The sequence below is a fragment of the Calidris pugnax genome, unplaced genomic scaffold (genome assembly GCF_001431845.1).
Source record: "Calidris pugnax isolate Ruff unplaced genomic scaffold, ASM143184v1 scaffold175, whole genome shotgun sequence".
Classification (NCBI taxonomy): Eukaryota; Metazoa; Chordata; class Aves; order Charadriiformes; family Scolopacidae; genus Calidris; species Calidris pugnax.
Window position 1 is genome coordinate 352,928 of NW_015090888.1, and position 22,689 is coordinate 375,616.

At 42.9% G+C, this 22,689-nt stretch overlaps 1 protein-coding gene across 21 annotated transcripts in view; it reads right to left on the reverse strand.

Moving 5' to 3' along the window:
* Window positions 1-18,746, reverse strand: part of LOC106891180 (rap1 GTPase-activating protein 1-like) — a 53,118-nt gene extending 34,372 nt beyond the window's left edge. For 11 of the 21 annotated variants that reach the window (XR_001412638.1, XR_001412637.1, XM_014947527.1 and 8 more), the window contains exons 1-6: window positions 15,303-15,424; window positions 10,011-10,104; window positions 8,137-8,172; window positions 2,757-2,804; window positions 1,602-1,640; window positions 1,295-1,486 (exon numbers count right to left, since the gene is read on the reverse strand). Coding sequence is in view for 18 of the 21 variants with exons in the window: in XM_014947527.1 (XP_014803013.1) it covers window positions 1,295-1,486; window positions 1,602-1,640; window positions 2,757-2,804; window positions 8,137-8,172; window positions 10,011-10,104; window positions 15,303-15,346 (453 nt within the window). In the remaining 3 variants the exon portion in view is untranslated. Of the gene's footprint in view, window positions 1-1,294; window positions 1,487-1,601; window positions 1,641-2,756; window positions 2,805-8,136; window positions 8,173-10,010; window positions 10,105-10,612; window positions 10,643-15,302; window positions 15,425-16,206; window positions 16,418-18,495 lie in introns of those variants that run through there. The other 10 variants (XR_001412636.1, XM_014947513.1, XM_014947516.1 and 7 more) reach the window with 7 other exon arrangements.
* Window positions 18,747-22,689: the final 3,943 nt, after the last annotated feature.

Here is a 22,689-nt window from a genome sequence, read left to right on the forward strand (position 1 = left end):
GAGTCCAATGGTATGGGAATTCCTGGATCTAACACTGGAAGGAACAGTGATGATATGGCTCTGCTTGAGCAGGGGTATGGACAAGACGAGCTCCAGAGGTCCCTTTCAACCTCAAACATTCTGCAATTCTGTGATGTCAGGTCAGCAGTGACTGCTACAATCAGACTGAAAAAAAAAAAAAAAAAAAATCACATCGCAATTTGACTCCTGCCCTACCTGGCTCAGGAAACCTTCAGGCACAACCCTAAATTTACCATGACAGAAAAATAATTACAGTTGGTGGCACACTGAAGGCTTGCAGAATGTCACAGGCTAAATGTCCATTAACAGATCTGTCAGTCTAGAGAGGAGGCCTCCAGGAAGGGTACTTTACATGTCAATTATACTAATATCCATTTCTAGTGTTGCATACTACACAAGATCATTCAGACAAGTCCACCTACTGCAGAACAGGTACCCGTCACTGCTCAAAGCTCCACCTCTTCCTGGTTTTGAACTTATTAAGCAGTTGCAGAGGGAAACCACTGAATAAGATGCAGCATGAGTATACCTGTCAAGCTTTCTTATCTCCTTATGCCATGAGCTGAATCTCAGAAAAGATCATGGGTTTGTTCTCACTTTTCTTGATGGATAATATCATCCTGAGATCCAGCCTGGAAACCAATCAATTCCCTGAACAAACCAACCCAGACGGACCTTAATGGCCAGCCAACATTCACTTAATGAGGCCAAGCTCCATCTCCTTTTCTGTCAGACTGAAATTTTTAAAGTCAGGCAGCACTTAGCACCAAACTTACTTAAATCAAACAACTATAAAACACATTTTCCAGTTTCTTCATACACATTCTGTGGTGACCATACTTGCTACTTACTGACAATGAGGAAAATGGACCATTTTTCCTACTACTGAGAGGTTTGCACTGTCAGTGTGAAGTCCCCTCTAAAAATAATACCATCTCCATGTCCCGTACTATTACACTTTCTTCCCCTTGTCATCCCAAGGTTGGTATCTGTCCAGGAGCCTCAAAAGAACTTCTTAACCAAATATAAGCTTTTCCTGTGCAAACATTTCTCTTCTGTTAGTGGACAGACTGATGCACTTATCACAACAGGACAGGATCAACCTAACACACTATTAGTCATACAGTAGTATATACCTTATTTACATTAATTCAAGGCATCATGAGGAATTGGAATGGCTGTGCAGTTATTTCTAAATCCATAAGGAAAAGCCCGAGATGCGTTTCAGCCTTAAGGCTGGGTGGGCTGAGAAGTCTCTGAAGATCACCCTTACCTTCCCCAGAAAATGTTTGCGGTACAGCTTGGCTGTAGGGTCACTCTCCAGTTTCACTTTACCACTCCAGGGAAAGGGCACATCAGACAGAGTTGGACTCAAGCTGGAGAGGTTGTGGCTGGTCCCTTCAATCCAGTAGCCCCCAAACTGGGGTAAGATAATGAGAGGATATGGCCATCCTTTCTGTAACACCTATTCAGAACGACACAGGAACATGAAAGCTGAAAAGCCAATAAGCTGAAAGGCAAATTAAGTTGAAAGGCCAATAAAGTCCAAGAAGAAACAGAGGAGACCAGTACTAACTCACCTCATGGATGCTGGGGTAAGGAATATACTCCTCTTCTGTCTGAAACCAGAAGAGACCATTAGCAAAAACGCTTGGTATTGTTTAAAGTGTTACACTCTCATGGTCACACAATCTGTGCCCTCAGCTTCCACTCTGCCCTCATCCATCTTTTGAGCTTTACTTTAGAATTTAAGGTGAGACTCCACTTCCCATGCCTTGGTATTATCATATAGAACTTTGAGAACAATAAATTTAGGATTCAGATTTCACCCACCTTCCTCCTTGAAACTACACAGAATACAGGCATGCAAAACGATGAGGTAGACAATCCATAGGCAAATTGGACAAGGTTAGGAGTGGAAGTCTCCCTCCTTTCCTTCTGCACAATGTTAGGCAGTTGCAGACAGAGATGACAGTAGGGATGGTAGAAAGAGTACTGAATTTACAGTGAAATCAAGGTTGTGTCATTTCCATAGCTAGACGTGTGGTACACAACTGAGCAGTGCTGAGGCATGACTGCAAGAACAGGAGGAGTATCTGAGCCATTTTATGCCAGTTGGATGCCCCTTCCATCACCACAAAGAGCACTGACTATCTGTCAGAATTGAGCTATGTCAATTCTCTATGTGGTCTGGATTTTGCTGAGGTTTTTTTGTGGGGTTTTTTTTTTAGGCCATTCCAAGATTTAATTCAAAGTCAAGCTTGATTTTAAGGTTACTACACCTGAGCTAACACTGAAAAAACAGAGAGGAAGAGTTGAGAATCTAAAGATGGGAACCTGTTCTTATTGGCCCAATATTGAGGGAAACAGACCAGCTTTCTAGTAGCATCTCTGAGTTCTCAAGCAGACTACTGAAATAAATCCAATATGATTTCATAAATATTATTAAAGCTCTTACATTGAATAAAGTTTAAGAAATTCTTTAGTCAAAACTAAGATTGTTAATATTAAATGCTTATTGGAACCACCTAAATTTGAAAAAGGGAATTACTGACTCTGTTTCAGCTACATCGTTTCACTCTTTCATGCAGTAACTTAATAAATAGACAAATAATTGTGTTCTTGTGCTGTTTGTAGGCTCCTTGTTCACTCTAAGATTAAAATACACTGCAAGTCATGTCAGCTATTATCTGCCATTCTCAGCAATTTAGGAGGCAACAATGACTTGACCTGACCTTGAGAGGAGCTGGAAGGGAACATCTTTGTTCGTCCAGACGACTCCCCTGGAAACAGAAAGTCACAGATGGTGAATCCTGTTTGTTTTAGTGTGTCTGTTTCACTTACCCTCTGTGTCCTTCTCCATAACCCCAAAATTCATATTTTGGCTCTCTCTGCAATCTTCTATTTTATGCAAGTTTGGAATAAACAGAAGGAGTAAAGCTAGAACTTGGCCAGTCCCCTAGTTTGGCATTAAAACTGAAACACCACACACACACACCTTACATCATTTAAAAACCAGAAAGCGGGCAGAAATCAAAAGCAACCTTGCAAACTGATTGTCTTATTTAATTCTCCGATCTCTTCTAGCTACTTTATTTCCTATCCCAAGCAATAAAAAAAAAGGGGAGAGGTAAAGACAGAAAGCAAAACAACAGTATTTCAGACCATTCACTCCTGTTCTACTCTTCCCTCTCCCTTGAAGATACTGTCAGGCAAAGCACTGAGAACCTCAGAGCAGGGTTAAGAGAAGCAACAAACACTTTTTAGGATTAGGGCTAGGCAGGAAGTCTTTTAAGCAGCTTATGTGCCTTGCTTCCATCTACATAAGGGAATAAATCTGTCTCCTGGAGGTAGGAGAGAAAAATCAGAGCTGCTCTCCATCCGTACATACATTTAACTAGCACAAACTCCTGCAGGCACCAAGGAGCCACAAGGCAAAGCCCTGCACGCCTGCTTTCCTAGGCACTGTTACCACAAGGTGAGTGGGAATGGCAGGGCAAAAGACTACTGGATGCCTAATTTCTTCCTGAATCAGCAGCTGGCATCCAGACTTGATTCCCTTTCTTAAGGCTGTTCCATCCTCTGCCTTCTCACCATGGCAAGACTAGTTCACCTCCAGCATACTTCTGTGGCAGAAGCACACAGGAATAGGAAAATTTTAGTGAGGACAGCCCCAGCATTAACTGAACAAAGGCCCAGAACAAAAGAAGCCAAGAAGATATTGGGGTCAACAGGCTATGACCATAAAATGTTGGTCATAGTCCAAGTGGGCATCAATACAGACAGAAGAGTAAGAGACAAAATTTGCATTGTCAGATAGGAAGCTGGAAGACCAGGATTTAAGTTGTAGCATTCTCTTACAAACAATACAGGAGTATTCAACTACTGCCAACTAAATCTTGTAATTTTCATGATGCTGAGACTACATTTTTATACACCATCAGTGACTGCTTAATGGAGTGGCTAATCAGGGATTCCAGACATGATAAGCAGCTCTCGACTTTGTTCTGAAAATAAGCAGGATCTGATTTATAACAGCTGTGTCTATGCAATTATTCTGCAGTGGAACTAGCTTGTAAACTAATAGCTGGTAGAAATACACACATCTGAGTGGGGGTCTACGGTGGAGATGCAAGAGACTCAAGAGCGAAAGTTAGAGGCCAGCGATCCAGCCATATGGGGTAAAAAAACTGCTAGTGTAGCAACAACATTAACACTGGGCAAGAGCAGCATTAGATCAAGGATTAATAATGATCAGGATGCTTCTTGCAGGAGCAACAAAAGAAGAAGAGAAAAAAAAAAAGAGAAAAAAAAGAAGACATCCATTACACATAAAAACAAGGCTATAGAAAATTTAGAAAGCTTATTAAAAGAATTTAAAAATGAGACATAAAAAAGGCTGAACCTTCATGAAATTATGAGGATACAGACGTTGAGCTCACAACAAATGCATAAGACCTTCAAGAAATTCTTAAAAACACCAGAAGTAAACCAGTATGGCAGTATGGCTAGACTCCAGGGTAAGGGAGACTAGTAGTAGATGCATGAAGGTATTTTTCATAAGCCTAAAGTTGAGTTCAAATAAAAAAACAGCAATAACATCAAATCTTAGTTGGCTAAATATAGAAACACAATGAGTGGGGAACAATCTGCAGATAACACAACAGCAGCAAAAAAAAATTACTTTCCTTAACTATATTAGGAGAAAGAAGCTTGCCAAAATGTCTATGAGGTTACACAGGATCAGACCATAAAAGCTGAGCCTATAGAGAGTTACCCACTCCCCCCAAAATTTTTTTTACATATTTTATTTGTATTTTCAACAGAAGAGGCTGAGGAAATACCAGCTTAGAACTATTTTTCATAGAAGAAGATCTGTTTCAAATTGCAATGTCAGCACTGACAAAATGAACAATAAATTACCAGGATGTGGTAGGTTGTGAAATTAAGATGGAACAGAGGATGACAGGTGACCTTTACCTTTTCCAGAGGTAGTAATAACCATTTTGCATTTGGGGAAGTCATAAAGCTGAGAAAGTGGAGTGCATGAAATATAAGTGCAATGCATGTTTTGTTGATGTGATCTGGAGTTTCACTTGTCAATCCAGTGTGCTGAGGTTCATCAAGAAGGCTAGGTCCTGAAACACGAGTCTCAGGAGCAGTTCTCTGGGGCAAGAAAGTCCTATGCTCTATCAAAATAGGATTGAGATAGAGCAGACATGCAGGTACAGAGCAGCCCTAGCCTCCTGGAACAAACTATGGAAAGTACCAGGACAAACTTGCTACGCACAAGGGGATTTCCGCACATGGAAATGGAGGTTGGGAAACTGCAGTTTTGTAAGATCTCTCTCCCCTCTCCCTCTGCATTTTTGGCAGATCTGATAACTGCAAAAAGTTTCCAGTTTCAAAGGATGTCCTGGTAGAAGACTAGTATCTCAGAGAAGCCTGAGGGAAAACTTCCTGGGCTGCTGTAAAGGAGCTGCTGTTTGTTTGGGGCCTCTACAGAGAGCAGAGGAATGTGCCAGCACATTCCATGACTCTGCATGGTTAGAGGAGCTCCTAGCAGCCTGGGAGAAGAAGACATAGGCCTAACTCTACCATCCTCTCCTCTAGATTGAAGCTTAAGATGCTGGCAAAGATCTAATGCTGCCCTGGGCCACATAGTCCAAAGCTCTATTTTAGAGGGGAAGCAGGACTGCAGGGAACTTACAAAGTAAGTTGTTGAAGTGTCAAAGCATGGGCAGAACAACTGGTTGATGATCACCATCATTCCGCAAAAGCGAGAGGCATAAACTACAGCAGTCTCAGTCATCTGTTGAGACCCCTGTCTACTCGGGTCCAGTTTGGCTTGCAGCACTGCCTTTAAGGAAAGACTTTCCCTCCCTGTCTTCCTGAGTCACTTCTTGGAGACAGCATTGGTCTGGGAATTCAGTATTCCCAGGGTCTTGTACAGGGGAAACACCTGGCCTGAGCAGGATGAAAGAACAGACAACAGAGGGAAAAGCCTTCCAGACCCACAGTTGGGTCCAAAATGGCATGGCATTGCTATGATAACACATGTTTTATACCGGAAAAGAGCAGTGCCTTGAGGGGACTAGTTCAAAACTTGGATCTAAAAGGGAACACAGGAAAAAAAACATGAAGGTAGTCGTAAGAAAATAAGACTGAAGGCTATGTTGAACCAATACAAATGCAGAATAGAGGTAGTAAACATCACACCATAAAAGACAAAAGCATGTAAGTGAAGAGGGGTTGGTTTTGCACGTATGCAATGTACTCCTAAGTGCCCTTAACAAAGTATTTACTGTGACTTCATTACATCTGTACGCATAGAACAATGTGGCCAGTAGCCCAGCCCATTTACTTCAAGTAATGATTATCAAGATTAAAAAAAAAAAAAAAAAAAGGAAAACTTCTAACTAATTCTATCCTGTGGCTTTGTTGTTGTTATTTTACAGGAGAAATGTACAAGTCTCCTATATTGCCTTTTATCACTTGATTGCTAATGAAAATCCCAAATTTAATTTTCAAGAGTAATTCACTATATCAAAAGGTAGACAGAGTCAAATGGAAAGAAAGGGAAAGCAAATGTAAACAAACAAAAGAATAAATAAAGAATTAGTAAAACTAGAAAGAGAGATCAAAACAAACAATATAAAGAAATATTGGGGGGGGTCTTTCTGAAAACATTGCTCTTTCCTTCTTTCAAAAAATTGCTGTCATACTTAAATATCAGTTATTAATTCTACTAGTGCAATTCAGGTGACAAAACAAGCTAAGTTAAAGAAAAATATCATGCCACTATCAGTCTTAACAACGGCAGCTAAGAAACCAATATAGAGGCTAAATTAGGTGGTCTGCATTTTGAAAATTCTCATCAACTCCCTCTGTTAGATCTTTAACTAAAGAGGTCAAAATCCAGTGAGAGACAGTTTTTAGATGGTAAACCGGGAGCTGAGAAACACCGAGAATCTTCAACAACACAGTCTTCCAGCAAGGGACACCTGCTAGTGATTCTTCCTTATTTCAGAAAGGTTCCAGCTTTCAAAAGGCCTGGAAAGGATTGTGGTACCTTTCAACATGTGCTGGAACTGAACAAGAAGCTCTGCACACTCAAGCTTACTTTCTAGCACGGAGTTAAATGAGCCAGGCACACTTAGAGCCTGTTACTCTAAAGCCCTGAGCATATATTCCAAATATAACTTGGGTGTCCATACAGTGGTTTCAAGGCCTGTGTCTGTCTACATGACTATATAGAATATATACCTTCAGTCCTTCTTCACCTCATTTCTCCCTAAAGGTCTGCCAAACAGTACTTCAGCCTCATAACGCCTTAATCAGCATTTTGCTGCTACCTTCTACCTCCTCGCCTTTATAGTCCCAGCAAAGTCTTGCCTTTCCCTCATATACATAATTCAATCACCCAAGTTCCAGAAAAGATGTTAATTGTTTCCTAAAAGTTAAAGGCAGGCATTACGTGCCATGTTACGTGTTATGTTAAATCAAAGTTAACCACAGGATTTTAAAGAAGGTGGACCAGTCAGAGAAAATATCGGTAGGCTGTAAGGATCCTCTGAGAACAGAGCATCTAAAAACTTTGGTTTTGAAGATTTTGATGTTATATAGAGAGAGCATATATTACTATCCCTTTATTTCATAGGGCAGGGTTGGTTTTTTTCCCTTTTACTCTATTTTAAGTTTATAATCTAATCTATGCAACTAAATGCATGCATTTCCATAAGAGAATTAAGCTAGAGTCATTCTTTCTTGTGCAACTTAAAGACAGGGCCTACAGTAGCTATTTAATAAACTGTTTGACTTTGCTAAATGCAAATACCATAATGCAACTTTGATTTCCTCTCAGAATCACACTCGTGCAAAGAACAGACAGAACGATAATAATTTGTGTCTATTCCTTCCATCATGCTGGTTGGAAAAATGAACACAGGAAAATGCTTTTGAAACTCCATTTAAAAGTAGGTACAAGACCTTGGGCCTAGAGGAGCTAAATATTCCGCAAACCCAAATTAAAGAGTATTGGGAGCGGAGTGACAAGACAAATAGCAGCTGAAAAATCAAGAGATCCCAAAGTTTCTCAGAAAAACTTCTCCTTACCTGCATTTTTTCAATCATCTCAAACAAGTCCACAGTCTGTGAAAAGGAAAAGACAAAAGAATTTAACATTTGCAGAAGCTAACGTTATCTTTTGTGGTACACAGATATTGAAGGACACAACACTTCCTTCCATGTTTTGGCACAGAAACTACTTGCTCACTGAAGACAAGATGGAATTGTTCTTCCTTCTGGGGCCCTCAACATAAAAAGGACATGGACCTGCTGAAGGGAGTCCAAAGGAGGGCCACAAAGATGATCAGAACTGGCTGGGAACTGGCCTTCATAGGGGAGGCTGGAACACCTCCCCTGTGAAGGTACCCGGAGGGGGTTGGGGTTGTTCAGCCTGGAAAAGAGAAGGCTCCAAGGGGACCTTATAGTGGCCTTCCAGTACCTAAGAGGCCTACAGGAGAGATGGAGGGGTCACTCCTTACCAGGGAGTATAGTGATAGGATGAGGGGTAATACACCTCCCCTATGAAGGTAGCCTGAGGGGGTTGGGGTTGTTCAGTCTGGAAAAGAGAAACTGGCTGGGAACTGGCCTTCATAGGGGAGGCTGGAACACCTCCCCTGTGAAGGTACCCGGAGGGGGTTGGGGTTGTTCAGCCTGGAAAAGAGAAGGCTCCAAGGGGACCTTATAGTGGCCTTCCAGTACCTAAGAGGCCTACAGGAGAGATGGAGGGGTCACTCCTTACCAGGGAGTATAGTGATAGGATGAGGGGTAATGGTTTTAAACTGAAAGAGGGGAGATTTAGACTAGATATCAGGAAGAAAGTGTTTATTGTCAGGGTGGTGAGACACTGGAACAGGTTGCCCAGAGAAGCTGTGGATGCCCCTTCCCTGGAAGTGTTCAAGGCCAGGTTAGATGGGGCTTTGAGCAACCTGGTCTAGTGGGAGGTGCCCCTGCCCATGGCCGATGATCTTTAAGGTCCCTTCCAACCCAAACCATTCTATGGTTCCTTAACTGATAGCATGGACAATACAAGTGGCCAAATTGTCTTCAGCTTGTGTTGCAAAAGCTTGACCTGGAACCTGATGGGACAGGTATCAGGAATTCCTCTCTTTCAGCAGGTCAGACTACTGGCTTGAATAGTATAAGAAATTCTTAAATTAACAAGTTCTCACAGAAGTGAGTAACTACCCAGAAGTGGGTAACTATAGGTATAACACACATATGCACACGAGCTTGCTTTCAGTCATTTTTTCTGCTCAGCGGATCAAGGCACATTCCAACCCTGAGTAAGAAGTCGGCCTTCCAGTACCTAAGAAGCCTACAGGAGAGATGGAGGGGTCACTCTTTACCAGGGAGTATAGTGATAGGACAAGGGGCAACGGTTTTAAACTGAAAGAGGGGAGATTTAGACTAGATATCAGGAAGAAAGTGTTTATTGTTGGGGTGTGGTGAGACACTGGAACAGGTTGCCCAGAGAAGTTGTGGATGCCCCTTCCCTGGGAGTGTTCAAGGCCAGGTTAGATGGGGCTTTGAGCAACCTGGTCTGGTGGGAGGTGCCCCTGCCCATGGCTGAGGGGTTGGAACTTGATGATCTTTAAGGTCCCTTCCAACCCAAACCATTCTATGATTCCTTATCTGATAGCATGGACAATACAAGTGGCCAAATTGTCTTCAGCTTATGTTGCAAAAGCTTGACCTGGAACCTGATGGAACAGGTATCAGGAATTCCTCTCTTTCAGCGGGTCAGACTACTGGCGTGAATAGTATAAGAAATGATTAAATGAACAAGTTTAGGATTCTCACAGAAGTGGGTAACTATAGGTATAACACAAACATGCACACGAGCTTGCTTTCAGTCATTTTTTCTGCTCAGCGGATCAAGGCACATTCCAACCCTGAGTCAGAAGAATGTGGACCACCTTTACCTTGTTGGGGACAGCAGGAGCAAGAGCACATGGAAAGCCTTGGGTGGAAGAGTCTATAACATCACTGAAGCAGCGCACCCCCTCCTCAGACCTGCTGCAAGAGACAGAGGCAGAAGGGGGGAAAAAAAAAAAAAAAAAAAAAAGAGAAAAACTTCAATTTTTGGAGAAATCGAGATACCAGTGCTTGCCTGCGGAACCTTCTTTGCCCTCTGCTTACTCTTCCTCGCCCCAGGTCATTTCTTGCCTATGAGGAAGGCATTCCCTGCGAGATTCCCTGATCTGTCTTAACTTACCACTTGCCACGTGAAACATCCTGGATGTAACACCAGAAGTCTTCTGGCCCACAGTTCACACACACTATTCACCTCACAATTGTCACATAAGAGCAACAGGTATCAGGAATTCCTCTCTTTCAGCGGGTCAGACTACTGGCGTGAATAGTATAAGAAATGATTAAATGAACAAGTTTAGGATTCTCACAGAAGTGGGTAACTATAGGTATAACACAAACATGCACACGAGCTTGCTTTCAGTCATTTTTTCTGCTCAGCGGATCAAGGCACATTCCAACCCTGAGTCAGAAGAATGTGGACCACCTTTACCTTGTTGGGGACAGCAGGAGCAAGAGCACATGGAAATTTCATAGAAGAGAAAATAAAAAATAACCCAAACAATACACTGTGGTTTAAAAGACATATATATTGCGTTGCCCACTGCACTACAGACAGTCTCTCTGCCAGCTGCAGCTCTCCTACTGTTAGCTGGTAAACTTTCCACACCATTCACAGATTTCACCAACAGTCACAACTGGGGTTTAAGCCATGGTGGGGGTCACATAGGTGGGGCTGGGAACAAAGCCCAAGTATCTAATACAAGAGACAAGGCTCCTCCACTTTGTCACGCAGTCGTTAATTGTTTGTTGTATCACCATATAATGCAAGCATGAATTGTTGTCCTCTAGCTGCCAGAAGCATGTCTCCCACTGCTTCCATGCTAAGAGACTCATATCCATAAATCATACAGACTCCTGCTTTGAACCCAGTGGCTACATTTCCTGTTGTATGGAGGTATAAAATATCTCTGTAATCATGAAACTACATTCTATTGTAAGCTCCAAGAATCTCTATGCCCACCATTGCTTTGAACCCAGTGGCTACATTCCCTGTTGTATGGAGGTATAACGTATCTCTGTAATCATGAAACTACATTCTATTATAAGCTCCAAGAATCTCTGTGCCCACCAATTCCTTGGGTAGCCCAATGGCATCATGTAACTTGAGGACAGGCTGGTCTACACAAAGTAACACAATGCTTTCATCCCACAATTTTCTCCTAAAACTCAATCAATTTTTGGAGAAATCGAGATACCAGTGCTTGCCTGCGGAACCTTCTTTGCCCTCTGCTTACTCTTCCTCGCCCCAGGTCATTTCTTGCCTATGAGGAAGGCATTCCCTGCGAGATTCCCTGATCTGTCTTAACTTACCACTTGCCACGTGAAACATCCTGGATGTAACACCAGAAGTCTTCTGGCCCACAGTTCACACACACTATTCACCTCACAATTGTCACATAAGAGCTGAACAATCTTTTTTGCCAAGTTCCTCCTCCATCATAGATTTGCAGCAGAACAAAAGTCTCACAGGAAGCTTTGGGATCAGATCTCAAAACTGAACCATATTAAGAGCTGAATGTTAGGAAAATCAGCACCTAAAGGATCACCCCAATTGCCACAGCCTGGGTGTTAGTCTCAAAGACAAGAGATGGTGCCAGAACAGAAATTATACGATCTGCAGGAGAGACATGAGCATGGTTCTACGTTACCACTGCTGGTAAAGTCAGTGTGCACATTAGATAGGCTTTTCTCTGCACATCTTCTATTGAAAATATATCATCATTTTGGCCCCTGCTGGAGCGGCAATGTATACAAATAGCAGCAGCATTTATTTGATTTCATAGAAGAGAAAATAAAAAATAACCCAAACAATACACTGTGGTTTAAAAGACATATATATTGCGTTGCCCACTGCACTACAGACAGTCTCTCTGCCAGCTGCAGCTCTCCTACTGTTAGCTGGTAAACTTTCCACACCATTCACAGATTTCACCAACAGTCACAACTGGGGTTTAAGCCATGGTGGGGGTCACATAGGTGGGGCTGGGAACAAAGCCCAAGTATCTAATACAAGAGACAAGGCTCCTCCACTTTGTCACGCAGTCGTTAATTGTTTGTTGTATCACCATATAATGCAAGCATGAATTGTTGTCCTCTAGCTGCCAGAAGCATGTCTCCCACTGCTTCCATGCTAAGAGACTCATATCCATAAATCATACAGACTCTTGCTTTGAACCCAGTGGCTACATTCCCTGTTGTATGGAGGTATAACGTATCTCTGTAATCATGAAACTACATTCTATTATAAGCTCCAAGAATCTCTGTGCCCACCAATTCCTTGGGTAGCCCAATGGCATCATGTAACTTGAAGACAGGCTGGTCTACACAAAGTAACACAATGCTTTCATCCCACAATTTTCTCCTAAAACTCAAATGAGAGATATCTGTGTAACGCAGCTAAAGATTAAATCCATAATGTACATGCGAGGGAAGATGTAGGAGTTATTCTTGACATCCTCACATAAATATTGGAGTAGTTAGATGGCAAATGTATTTTAAATGAATATTAATATTATACCAGCACATGCTTTACTTATCATTTTATTCATTTACTTGAAGCATGTTTGGGAATAACAAAATTTATGTCAAGGCAGTACATGAAAGATTTTCATTGTTTCTTTTAGAAAGCTGAAGTTTCTGTTCTGTGAGCCCTAAAAAGGTAAGAGCTTAATTTGACAAATTCTCATTTTCAGAAACTAATCATCTCCAGAGACAGGTAATAGTAGAACTTTTGTGCAAGGGGATGCCCTGGGGCCTTGTTGCACACTGTAGTGTCTTTTCTTTGGCTGTCACTGGTTCATATACTGAAGCATTCAGTGGAGAGTAAAATACACACCTGCAACACGGAAATCTGGCAGCTCCTACATGAGGTCAGTGTGGCCAGTCCTGTTCTCTCACCATAAATTCATCTCTATACTTTGGACTGACCTGAGTACTTCTTGCAGCAACGGCTCCTTACCATTCAATCCTAGTACAGTTCTGTTGTCAAAATGACTCCAGCAGACACAAAAATCACCGATCTCATCACACATTCAGGGATGTTCTCCATTCTGTAATTATGCCAGATTAGGAATACGCTGAGGGACTTTAAAAGTCCAGGAGAATGACTTAGATTTTCTGTTATCTTTTACAGAATACCACACAAATTTGGGGGCATTGTACCTATCGTTTGAAAGTCCATTTGTGAATTTTGAAGTTCTGGAATGAAAAGCACTATGCTTTATTTATAGAAAAAGAAAATACTTTTCAAATTGGAGCTTCAAACTCTTCGACCACTGAAAAGCAGAATAACATCCTTCTGAAAAAGAAAAGCAATTCTGCAGACTGGGAGAGGAATATGTATACGTGCTGGAGCTTTATTTTTCAGGAAACAGTAACAAAGGGAATCCGAGGGCATAGAAAATTTTGAAGATTAAACTAAGATTTTACTAGTGAAAGTAACCAGCCCATTAACTTCAAGCAGATAGCCAAACTAAAAGTAGGCACTGCTGACCCACTGCTAAAGACTCCACTCCCAAAACTGAAACGGTGCAAGAAGCAGCTTTGCAGACCTCTAAGCCACTATCTCCACACACACAACTCCGCTCGTGTCCTGTATTCCCACCTGGCAGCACCCTCTACTATTTCAGTCCTGGAATCTCCCTATACAGCTCTCTCAAAATCATTCGCATCTGCTGTAGCTGAGCCAGTTCAATAATCAAGTCAATGCAAATATTTGCTCCAAGAAAAACCCAAATTGGCCTTGACAGATTTCATACAGCCTTTCATCCACCTTTCATAAATATTCCAGAGGTAAAGGAGATTTGTTGTGCTCTGAAGAGTGAAGTGCCCCAAATCCTTAGGTAACTCTTTTCCTGAATGTTCACAGGGAAGCAGGTGTATAGCCATTGTAAAAACGCTTGCTAATCTGAAAGCTTTCCAGTATGAGAAACAATATGGCAAGATTTGCAGCTAATTATGGAATGACAGTCAGTATAATAGCTGGTGTCCCTGCCTGATGAATGATTCTTGCAATGAAATGCTGATACGTTTTTGAAATCACTCCCTAGAAGGGACAGGCAATTCAGAAGAACTGAAGATAATTTGAAACAACAAGAACAGGCCTGAAATGCTTGTAAGGAAAATTCCAGGCAAGCACTTCCCTTGAGCAACAGCTTCTGCTTTTTCACTCCTTTATTTCTCCCTTAGAGAGACATATTTGCACTACCAAATAAGATTTTTAGGTATTCCACAAAGACAGCTGAGAACACGACACAATTAGCCTTACTCTACTCACAGCAGTATGTATAGAAACTCCAGCTTTGAATTTTTCTCACACACAACTACTTAAAATTCAAGAAAAAGAACTACCAAGACAGATCTAGGAAAAGGAAGCAACTGTGACGGGTGAAATGCAGTTTGGTCTCAGCTGGTCACAAACTTTTCTGCCCATAGACTGACTTCCAGTCAAGGAATCTCATTTCCAGCTGCTGGGGATCTCCTGCCCCATCCCAGCCGTGAGGACCACTGCTCCAACATGAGGGCAATCCCTGCTCTCTGCTCAGGGTTCTCCTTGCACTGCCAAAAAGGGTGGGCAGGGTACCCAAAAAGGGTGGGCAGGGTACCCAAAAAGACCCAGAGAACCCATCTAGCTCTCACTCCCTACCAGGTACTGCCCTGTAGGTCAGGAGAAAGGAGAACTCCCGGGGGAAATTCATCCCACTGGGCACCCGCACTGCCACCTCCTATGGAAGTCCAACCTGGAGACCTCATTCACCGCCGGGGAGGCAGGAGGAGAGCAACCCGGCCTCCCTCACTCCTTCTCTTTGCCTTCAGCGAGAGGAGCCCCCAGCCAGCCTCACTCGCCCGCCTCCTCCTCCTCCTCCTCCCGACCCGAGCGGGGCCCGGAGAGAGAGGGACCGGGACCGGGTCCGCTCCGCTCCCCGTGGGGCACGGCCACCGCCTCCCCCCTCCTCGGCTCCCCGCTCCTTCAGACAACCCTATGGGGGGGCTCTGCCTCCTGTTCCCCCAAAACACCGCCGCCCCCGGGGGCGGGACCCGCTCCGAGCCGGTCTCCTGCCCCGTCGCCGGGGGTAAAAAGGCCGGTCCGGCCCGGTACCGGCAGCGGTACCGGTACATACCCTCCGCAGGCTCCGGCAGGGAAGGCGTGCTCCCGGGAACACATGCTGGAGCGCTCCGCTGAGTCAGCTCCCGGCTTCCCTCCTCGGGAGCCTCCTCTCCTCCCGCCTGCCCATGGAGAAGGGCACAGGCTCCCCCTCCCTTCCTCCTCCTCCTCTCCCCGGGCTCCCCGCAAAGCCCCGGCTCCCGCCCTCACCCCTCCTCCTCTTCCTCCTCCTCCTCCTCCTGAGCCGGGCTTCAAAGGAGAGACGGCAAAGGGCACCTCGCAGCTGGGACCGGGCCCCGGGAAAGACGGAGAGAAGGAGGAGACATGGAGGAAGAGGAGACGAGGGAGGATGGGACGATGAGTTCTGCCCCTCCTCCGCTGTGGGAGAGCAGTCCCCCCCCCCAAGATTTCCCCTTTTTTGGGGAATCCGCGGATGGCGCACAGCCTGCAACAGCCGGGCCGAGGAAGGTTGTGCTCCAGGTTGTCAGTGATGGTAGGACAAGCTGTATTGGACAAGGACAGCAGAGGGGTCCCTTATTCAACTCTGCTGCAGAGTAAAATCTCTCCTCAAACTCTCAGTATCCGGGGGGAAAAGTAAGCATCAAGGCAATCCTCCACAGCTCCCCACTCCCTTGAAGGAAGGACTAAGACGACACCAAACCCACCAGCCTTTGGAGATGATGTACATCAATTACTGTAGAGATTTGGCTTTACATCCCCCTCATGAAATAGCTCACTGACGTAACATGTAAGCTATTCCCTAGGGAAGCTCAAATTTTGAGGGGTCGGGTACCCCTTAAGCCACATGTATTTGCATTCACACATCAATGGATCATCATTCCTGATAAAAACTGGGGATGAGAACACAATCTTCTATTGCAAGAGTATGCACATACTTGTGTTTAAATAAGAACACAAACCTCTTCTGGACACCTTTTTTTTCCCTGTGATTCCCAATTTCATTCCACAGGATGATGTAATGTTTCCTTTTTACATCAAGAGCTATTACATTTTCCTTTTACATAAAGGCAACAGCTACAAGCTTATGCCAAGCGTCAGCCTTACGCTGGGTTTGTTTGTACTCATGAAGGGGACACAGAAGAGACAGAATTTGACAGAAGAGCCAGAGACCTAGGAAAAGACACAAAGAAAGAGTGAAAGCAGAATGCAGAGAGATCAGACTGAAAATACAAGAGAGCTAATATAGATGGGCAAAAAGAAAAATAAAGGAAGCAAGCAGCTACATCAAAGTTTTAGGGATGGGTGCAGCAATTTCATCCGAATGCTTCCTATAAATTCTACTCATAATCTGGATAGAAATGATTATGGGGGCTTCACGGGTCTGTGGGTGGGAAAAGAGACTGTAAGGTATCAATCAAGGCTGGTGACAACTTTGAATGGATAAAGCAAGGATCCACACGCTGTTTTTAGGAACTTGAATGGAGGCCAGGTGTTTCCATTTCCTCTCGTCTACTGCGTTTTTTTCTTCCTCCAGCAGATCTGATGCTGGAGTGTGGGCTACCTCATACAGCCCACCTCCTCACTCCAACCCAAATGCTGCCCAGAGGAGTCCAGGGCACTGAATACAACAGCTGCTCTCTGCACAAGCACTTCTTACTCATTCACCTGAATCTCTGAGCGGGGATGTGACTGGGCCAAGGCAAAGAGCCAAGCTTGCCACCACTGCTGCTGCCTCCAGGAAGGAGGAAGAGACATTATTTTCCACTGCTAGAGGGTGCTGCCAGCCCTAACTACTGCACTCCCCATCCCAGGGAGAGGGGGAGTATCAGCAGCAATAGCAAGCCAGGCCATGGGGAAAGCAAAATATACAGAGAGGCCCAGGTCTTTTTGTTGTTCTTCGGCAGCTTGCCACTACAGACATGAGCCAACTTTGTTCACCCACACTGGGCTCAGCTTTCATTTCACTGCCTCACAGCTTTACCTGTCTTCCTCTCCAACTCCAGTTGTGTACAAAGCCCCCAGGACCCACCAGTAAACAATTATTAAATAGCCTAACAACTGTTCTAATTAGCCTCCTTTAGCAATGATCATACAAGTAAATCACTTCCACATGTAAGCAAGTCACAGGTCCCCTTTCCCCTTGCTGTTCCTCAACTTACAATCAAGCTAACAAGTGTTACTATTTACACAGCTAATGCAATGATATCACCTAATAATAAGCCTTTAGTTGTACTAAGTAGATTCAGTTCCTATTGATATCTGCATTCTTATATGACTAATTCTGTGTACTTATAGTCTTACACTGTAATCCATATATTTCTCTGTATTTGCATAGATCATTATGCATTTTATAGTTATGGTGTGTTTTAGCGACTGACACACAAGTTTCTGTTCTTTCAGGTATCCTATAGGTATGCTAATGTATGTATTATAGTAAGGTGTCTATACCTTATGCTATTTATTCTTCCAGGTTTTGTTAACAAAATTTTTTCATTCTTGTAACTGCCTTAGCATTTTATCTTGCTCACATAGGAAAAATCCGTATTAGCTGTAACACAGAAACTGATGTCTGCAGTTTTATTAATTATTTGAGTCATTGTAAGATCAGAAGCTGCGCAGTAAACACAGCAGCATATCCTTCAATGGCAAACTCTTCCGGGCAGAAACTGTCTTTTTTAATGTATTGCTACAACATTATGTTTGGTCCCCACAAACTCATAGATGCACCCATAGATAGAAACATACATGTTTTCACATCAGCTGTTTCCGCAGATCTATGCACACAAGCTTCTAAAAATAGTACTTAGTGTGCACAGACAGCACCTCCCACTACCCAGTTGGACTCGTTATGCCAAAGGTTAACAGAATCAGGGTGGGATTCCTTTGAGTCTGGACAGACCCCCTTTCATGCCCCTCCATCCCTTCAGTTCGTCTCGTTTCCTACACAGACATCTGCTCTCCTCACCTCCACTGTCTCTCGCTCTCTCTCGCTCTCTCTCTCTAATTGCTTCTCTACACAATACAGCATAGCACAATGTCTTTTAAAAAGCATACGGCCACTTTCCCTGCCGAGGCTGAAACTGCCCCAAGGTCCATCCATTACACAACGCCACGCAAGCGGCAGAGAAGATCTGGATCAACCCTCCCCCAAGCTGCCTTCGCTCCGATTCCTTCTAGATGCAAAACATATTTAATTGGCGTTGCAGGCAAGATGAGAATAAAAGCAGCTAAAGCTGCTCATCCCCTACCTGAGCAAAGATCTCTCATTCCCAGCTGGTGAGCGGATGGAGACAGGGAACCCAGCTGCTCTCCGTTCCTTGCACTATCAATTATTCACGTAGGTTGCAGTGTCCTCCCTCTGCCTCCCTCCCTTTCCCTTCCGCTGCCCCCACCTGCGGATGAATGGAGAGCGAGCAGGTCAGTGCTGTCATACTTGAAACGAGAGATCATTGTCGATTGGAACAGCCAGCCTGTGGAGCAGCTGGGCTCTTAAAGCAGAGAAGCTTGGTCCTAGGGGAAGGGGCCAGACCCGCAGCTCCATAGGTGGAGCATGGGCAGCTCTCTACACCCACATCCTGCTCCCTGCATTTCTAATCCCAGACCTGCAGGGATGACCTTTAAAAATAAAAGGTGGTTTTTTTGTTGTTTTCGTTTTGGTATTTTTTTTTTTCCCTACAGCAAAACACGTTCCTTTAGTTGTCTCAAGTATAATGACAGTTATTTGGTGACAGAGCACTGAATCATGCGGATTCGTGTGCATAGATCAGAGTGGGAAGGGAAAGTAACAGACTGGGAAAATCTGAAAACTGCTTACTTAGTACTGACTTAGTCCCGTAGCAAAGGCAGTGAAATAGGATAATCTGAGGGGACTGGATGACGTGGTACTTCCTGCAAATGCTTTTCGTAATCATGAGTCATGAGACTGACCTGTGAATTGGAATGACTGTTTAGACGCAATTTCTGTAGATAATTAAAGAATTTACTACGTGTTACTGGTCTAGGTAATAGTAAAATGAGTTCTGGCAGACCTAGGTGAAAGCATTTAAAGCATTTTGCCTTTGTAGAGGACTACTACCAACAACAGGGAGAGTGCTTTAGATCCATCTCACAGCAAAATTTGGTTAAATTCCCAGGCCAAATTAACAGCTCCATTTTGCACTGGAATAATTCAGCCTGTCTCATATTGGTCCCATCAATCTGATGGGGAGACCTACTAGGTCATCTCAAACATCACTGTAATTTCTTCTGCTAATTCTTCCCAAGACCATACACATGGCAGAAGCACCACAGAGACACATACACACACAAAAAAGTATACTAGGGTGCTCAAAGGGTAGATCATCATTGGCTTTTCTGCTCTATGTAACTTTTCCCGTATTTTGAAAAAATGTCTGCAGTAATTTGACCAGAAGTAATAAAGTTTCCTGAAATTACATTAAAAATGAAGTGCCTACTAAAAATTGTGGGTATTGCAACCTCAGTTGTGAGTAAGGTGACTGAAGACTGGCAACTCATTTTAAGAGGGCACAGTGAATGTTTGTATCAACAATTATTTTTAATTATGTTATTGTTTTCAAAACTTCATGGATCGAGCTTTGTCAAGCTTTTCTCCATAATTACACAGGCTGGAAATGCTTTATTTTAAATAAAGAAGAAGTTAGCACCTTTTTGTTTTCACATGAGCATGAGAACCAACAAGTTCTACAGAAGTAACAACAAGGAATTTCACATGAACTTGTTTTGTGTAGTTGTTCCAGGTCTAAGAACTTGGACTGAATCTGCTGGAGCACTTACAAGATCCTTCTTGTGTGCTGAATCTTTGATGAGGTCTACTTTGCAACATTTCCTCTTCTGGGACATTTGCAGGAATTTTTTTTTCCTGGTTGACCACTTTAATTAAGTTTACAGGAACCTTTTCTCTGAGATAAGAGAACAAATTACCTTTGTGATAAATATCAAAGATATAATTATCAAATTATCACAATATAATTTTGAGAAAATTATCAAATGAAAAAATTATCTTTGAGACCTTAATACCCTAATTTCAGTAGAAGATAACTATTCCAAAGGTTACTAACGGATAATGGTCCAGACACACCCACACTGACTGCTAAAACACGGGGCTTTTACAGAAAAGGCTAAGAATAAAGGATGGTAAAACTCAATAAAAGTGACAAAACTGGCACTGTAAATATTAGAAGAGCCGTCAGTAAGCAGCAGGTATCAATAGCTGTATATCTACCTACAGATATAGGAGCATAAATTTATGCATTTTATTCTGAATATTAGACTCATACAGGACTTATAGTGCGACTATTCTGGTATCTTACAATTTTAAATGAGTACTATTCACAACCTGATTAATAAAATTGTAACATCCTGCCATTTCTACAAGCCTTTCAATCGCCCTTAGATTATAAACTCACTGGGTCCTCATATTTATCTATAAAGAATCTAGAAGAAATTGTTTCCATATAAGTTTCTGGGAGATATGATTTAGTGATGATGCTCCTTGTTTGTTGTGTGGGTGTCTATTTTTGTCAGTTAGGTTGACGGTTGGACAAGATGATCTTTAAGGTCCCTTCCAACCTAGGAGATTCTGTGATTCTGTGATTCTGTGAAGTACTAATACTTTACGTTTCCTTGCCACGTATATCTCGCAATACGTTATTGATGTTGGTTCCCATGTTATTCCACATATGGATGAAATGGCACAGAGAGACTCGCCCTGGTTGTCACCCAGAGCCAGGAAAAGCAAACAGAGCTCCGAGTCCATGGGTACAGTTGCAGAAACAGCTTGAGACACCTGTGTACCACACTGACACCAGGACAGTCCCAGTTGGATCAGGCAGCTGCTCCAGGCGACATCCTGAAAACACTAGAGCTGGTGCAATGAAGGGGACTGGAATAAATGGCCAGGGATGGAAATACAATATGGCAGGACTCCCTTTTTTTTTTGCAAGCAACAGTATTTTAAATTGGCCCATGAAACTGCATCATCAATCTCCTGGCAGAGCCCCTGGAAACAACTCCATTTATTTTCAAGCTTCGAGCAAAGTTGCCTGCTAGTAGAACTTAATGATCTAGGAAATATTTATTAATTTATCTGAATGCCAGTACTGTATGAATCAAGGAAGATTTTGGCAGTACCCTCTGGATATTTGTCAACAGGGAGAATTTATATGGATGGAAGTCAAGGAATTACTTGCTAATTTCAGAGATGACTGAAATGGCCAAAATTCAGAAAAGAAGAAGCAGCTCCTCCACAGAAGTGACTTTTAGGTTCTCACATATGTGCACAACAAAAGGACAAGAGGTAACATTCAGGTTGCACCAAGGAAAATTTCACCTATATGTAAGGAAAATTTGGTTCCTTCTACAAGGATGATTCAGTAAGGGGAAGAAGTGCCAAGAGAGGCTGAGTAATCTCCATTCTTGGAGAGCTTCAGAAGACATATGGACAAGGTCCTTAACAACCTATTCCAGCTTTGAAATTGTCCATTTTGTACAGGGTTGATGACCTAAATGAGACCTTTCCATTCTAATTTATTCTATGATTTTACTCACTGAATGTTAGAACACCTGTGGCATGAAATGTTCAAAAGCTCAAAGTTCATTGTTTCAATATGAAATGGAAGAGCTTCAAGTTCTGCAGTGTATCAGATCATAACCAAGCCAAAATTCTTCACCACTGGTTTTCCACCCAGAAGCCACCAAGTCTTCTAATCATTCAGCAGGTACAAATTTTCTTGGCATATGTGACAGCACTCTGAAAGTCAGAAAGAGTTTGTAGCATCCAGCAAGTTTTGCCCTGGAAGTATATTGCAAGTGCTCAACAAGAGAACAGCTCAGGCCGATGGAAGTCCCGAGACGTGAGGACAGTGCTAGTAGAGGAAGACACTCTAATAAACCCTTATTTTGCAAACAAAAGTGTATTATCTATATAATAATAATGCCTAAGAGAAAGAACTTAGTTCCTGGGTGTTACTGCACAATTAACTTCCTAATTATCTTTAAATAATAATTTTAACAAAGAAAAACTTTCTTTATACTTTCAGTCAGACCAGCCCCTCAAAAGACGTAGTGTATGGATATACAGTTCAAGTCCATGAGTTACATGTGAAATCATGGCAAAGAAGTGAAAGGATTTCCAGGGTGATGTTGAAAAAGATGGATGGACAGACTTTTTTGACAGCAGAGAGGCAAGTCATTAGAGTGAGGAAAGGCTGAAGAGCATGGAGGTGAAGACATGGGCCTTGCCTGGGCTGGGTCAACAAGTTTAACAGTTTGCAGAAATGAAATGGTTTTCAAACCATTTCTTCTCAGGAAATTTCAGGAAAAAATTTTTTACTATGAGGGTGGTGAGACACTGGAACAGGTTGCCCAGAGAAGCTGTGGATGCCCCATCCCTGGAAGTGTTCAAGGCCAGGCTGGATGTGGCC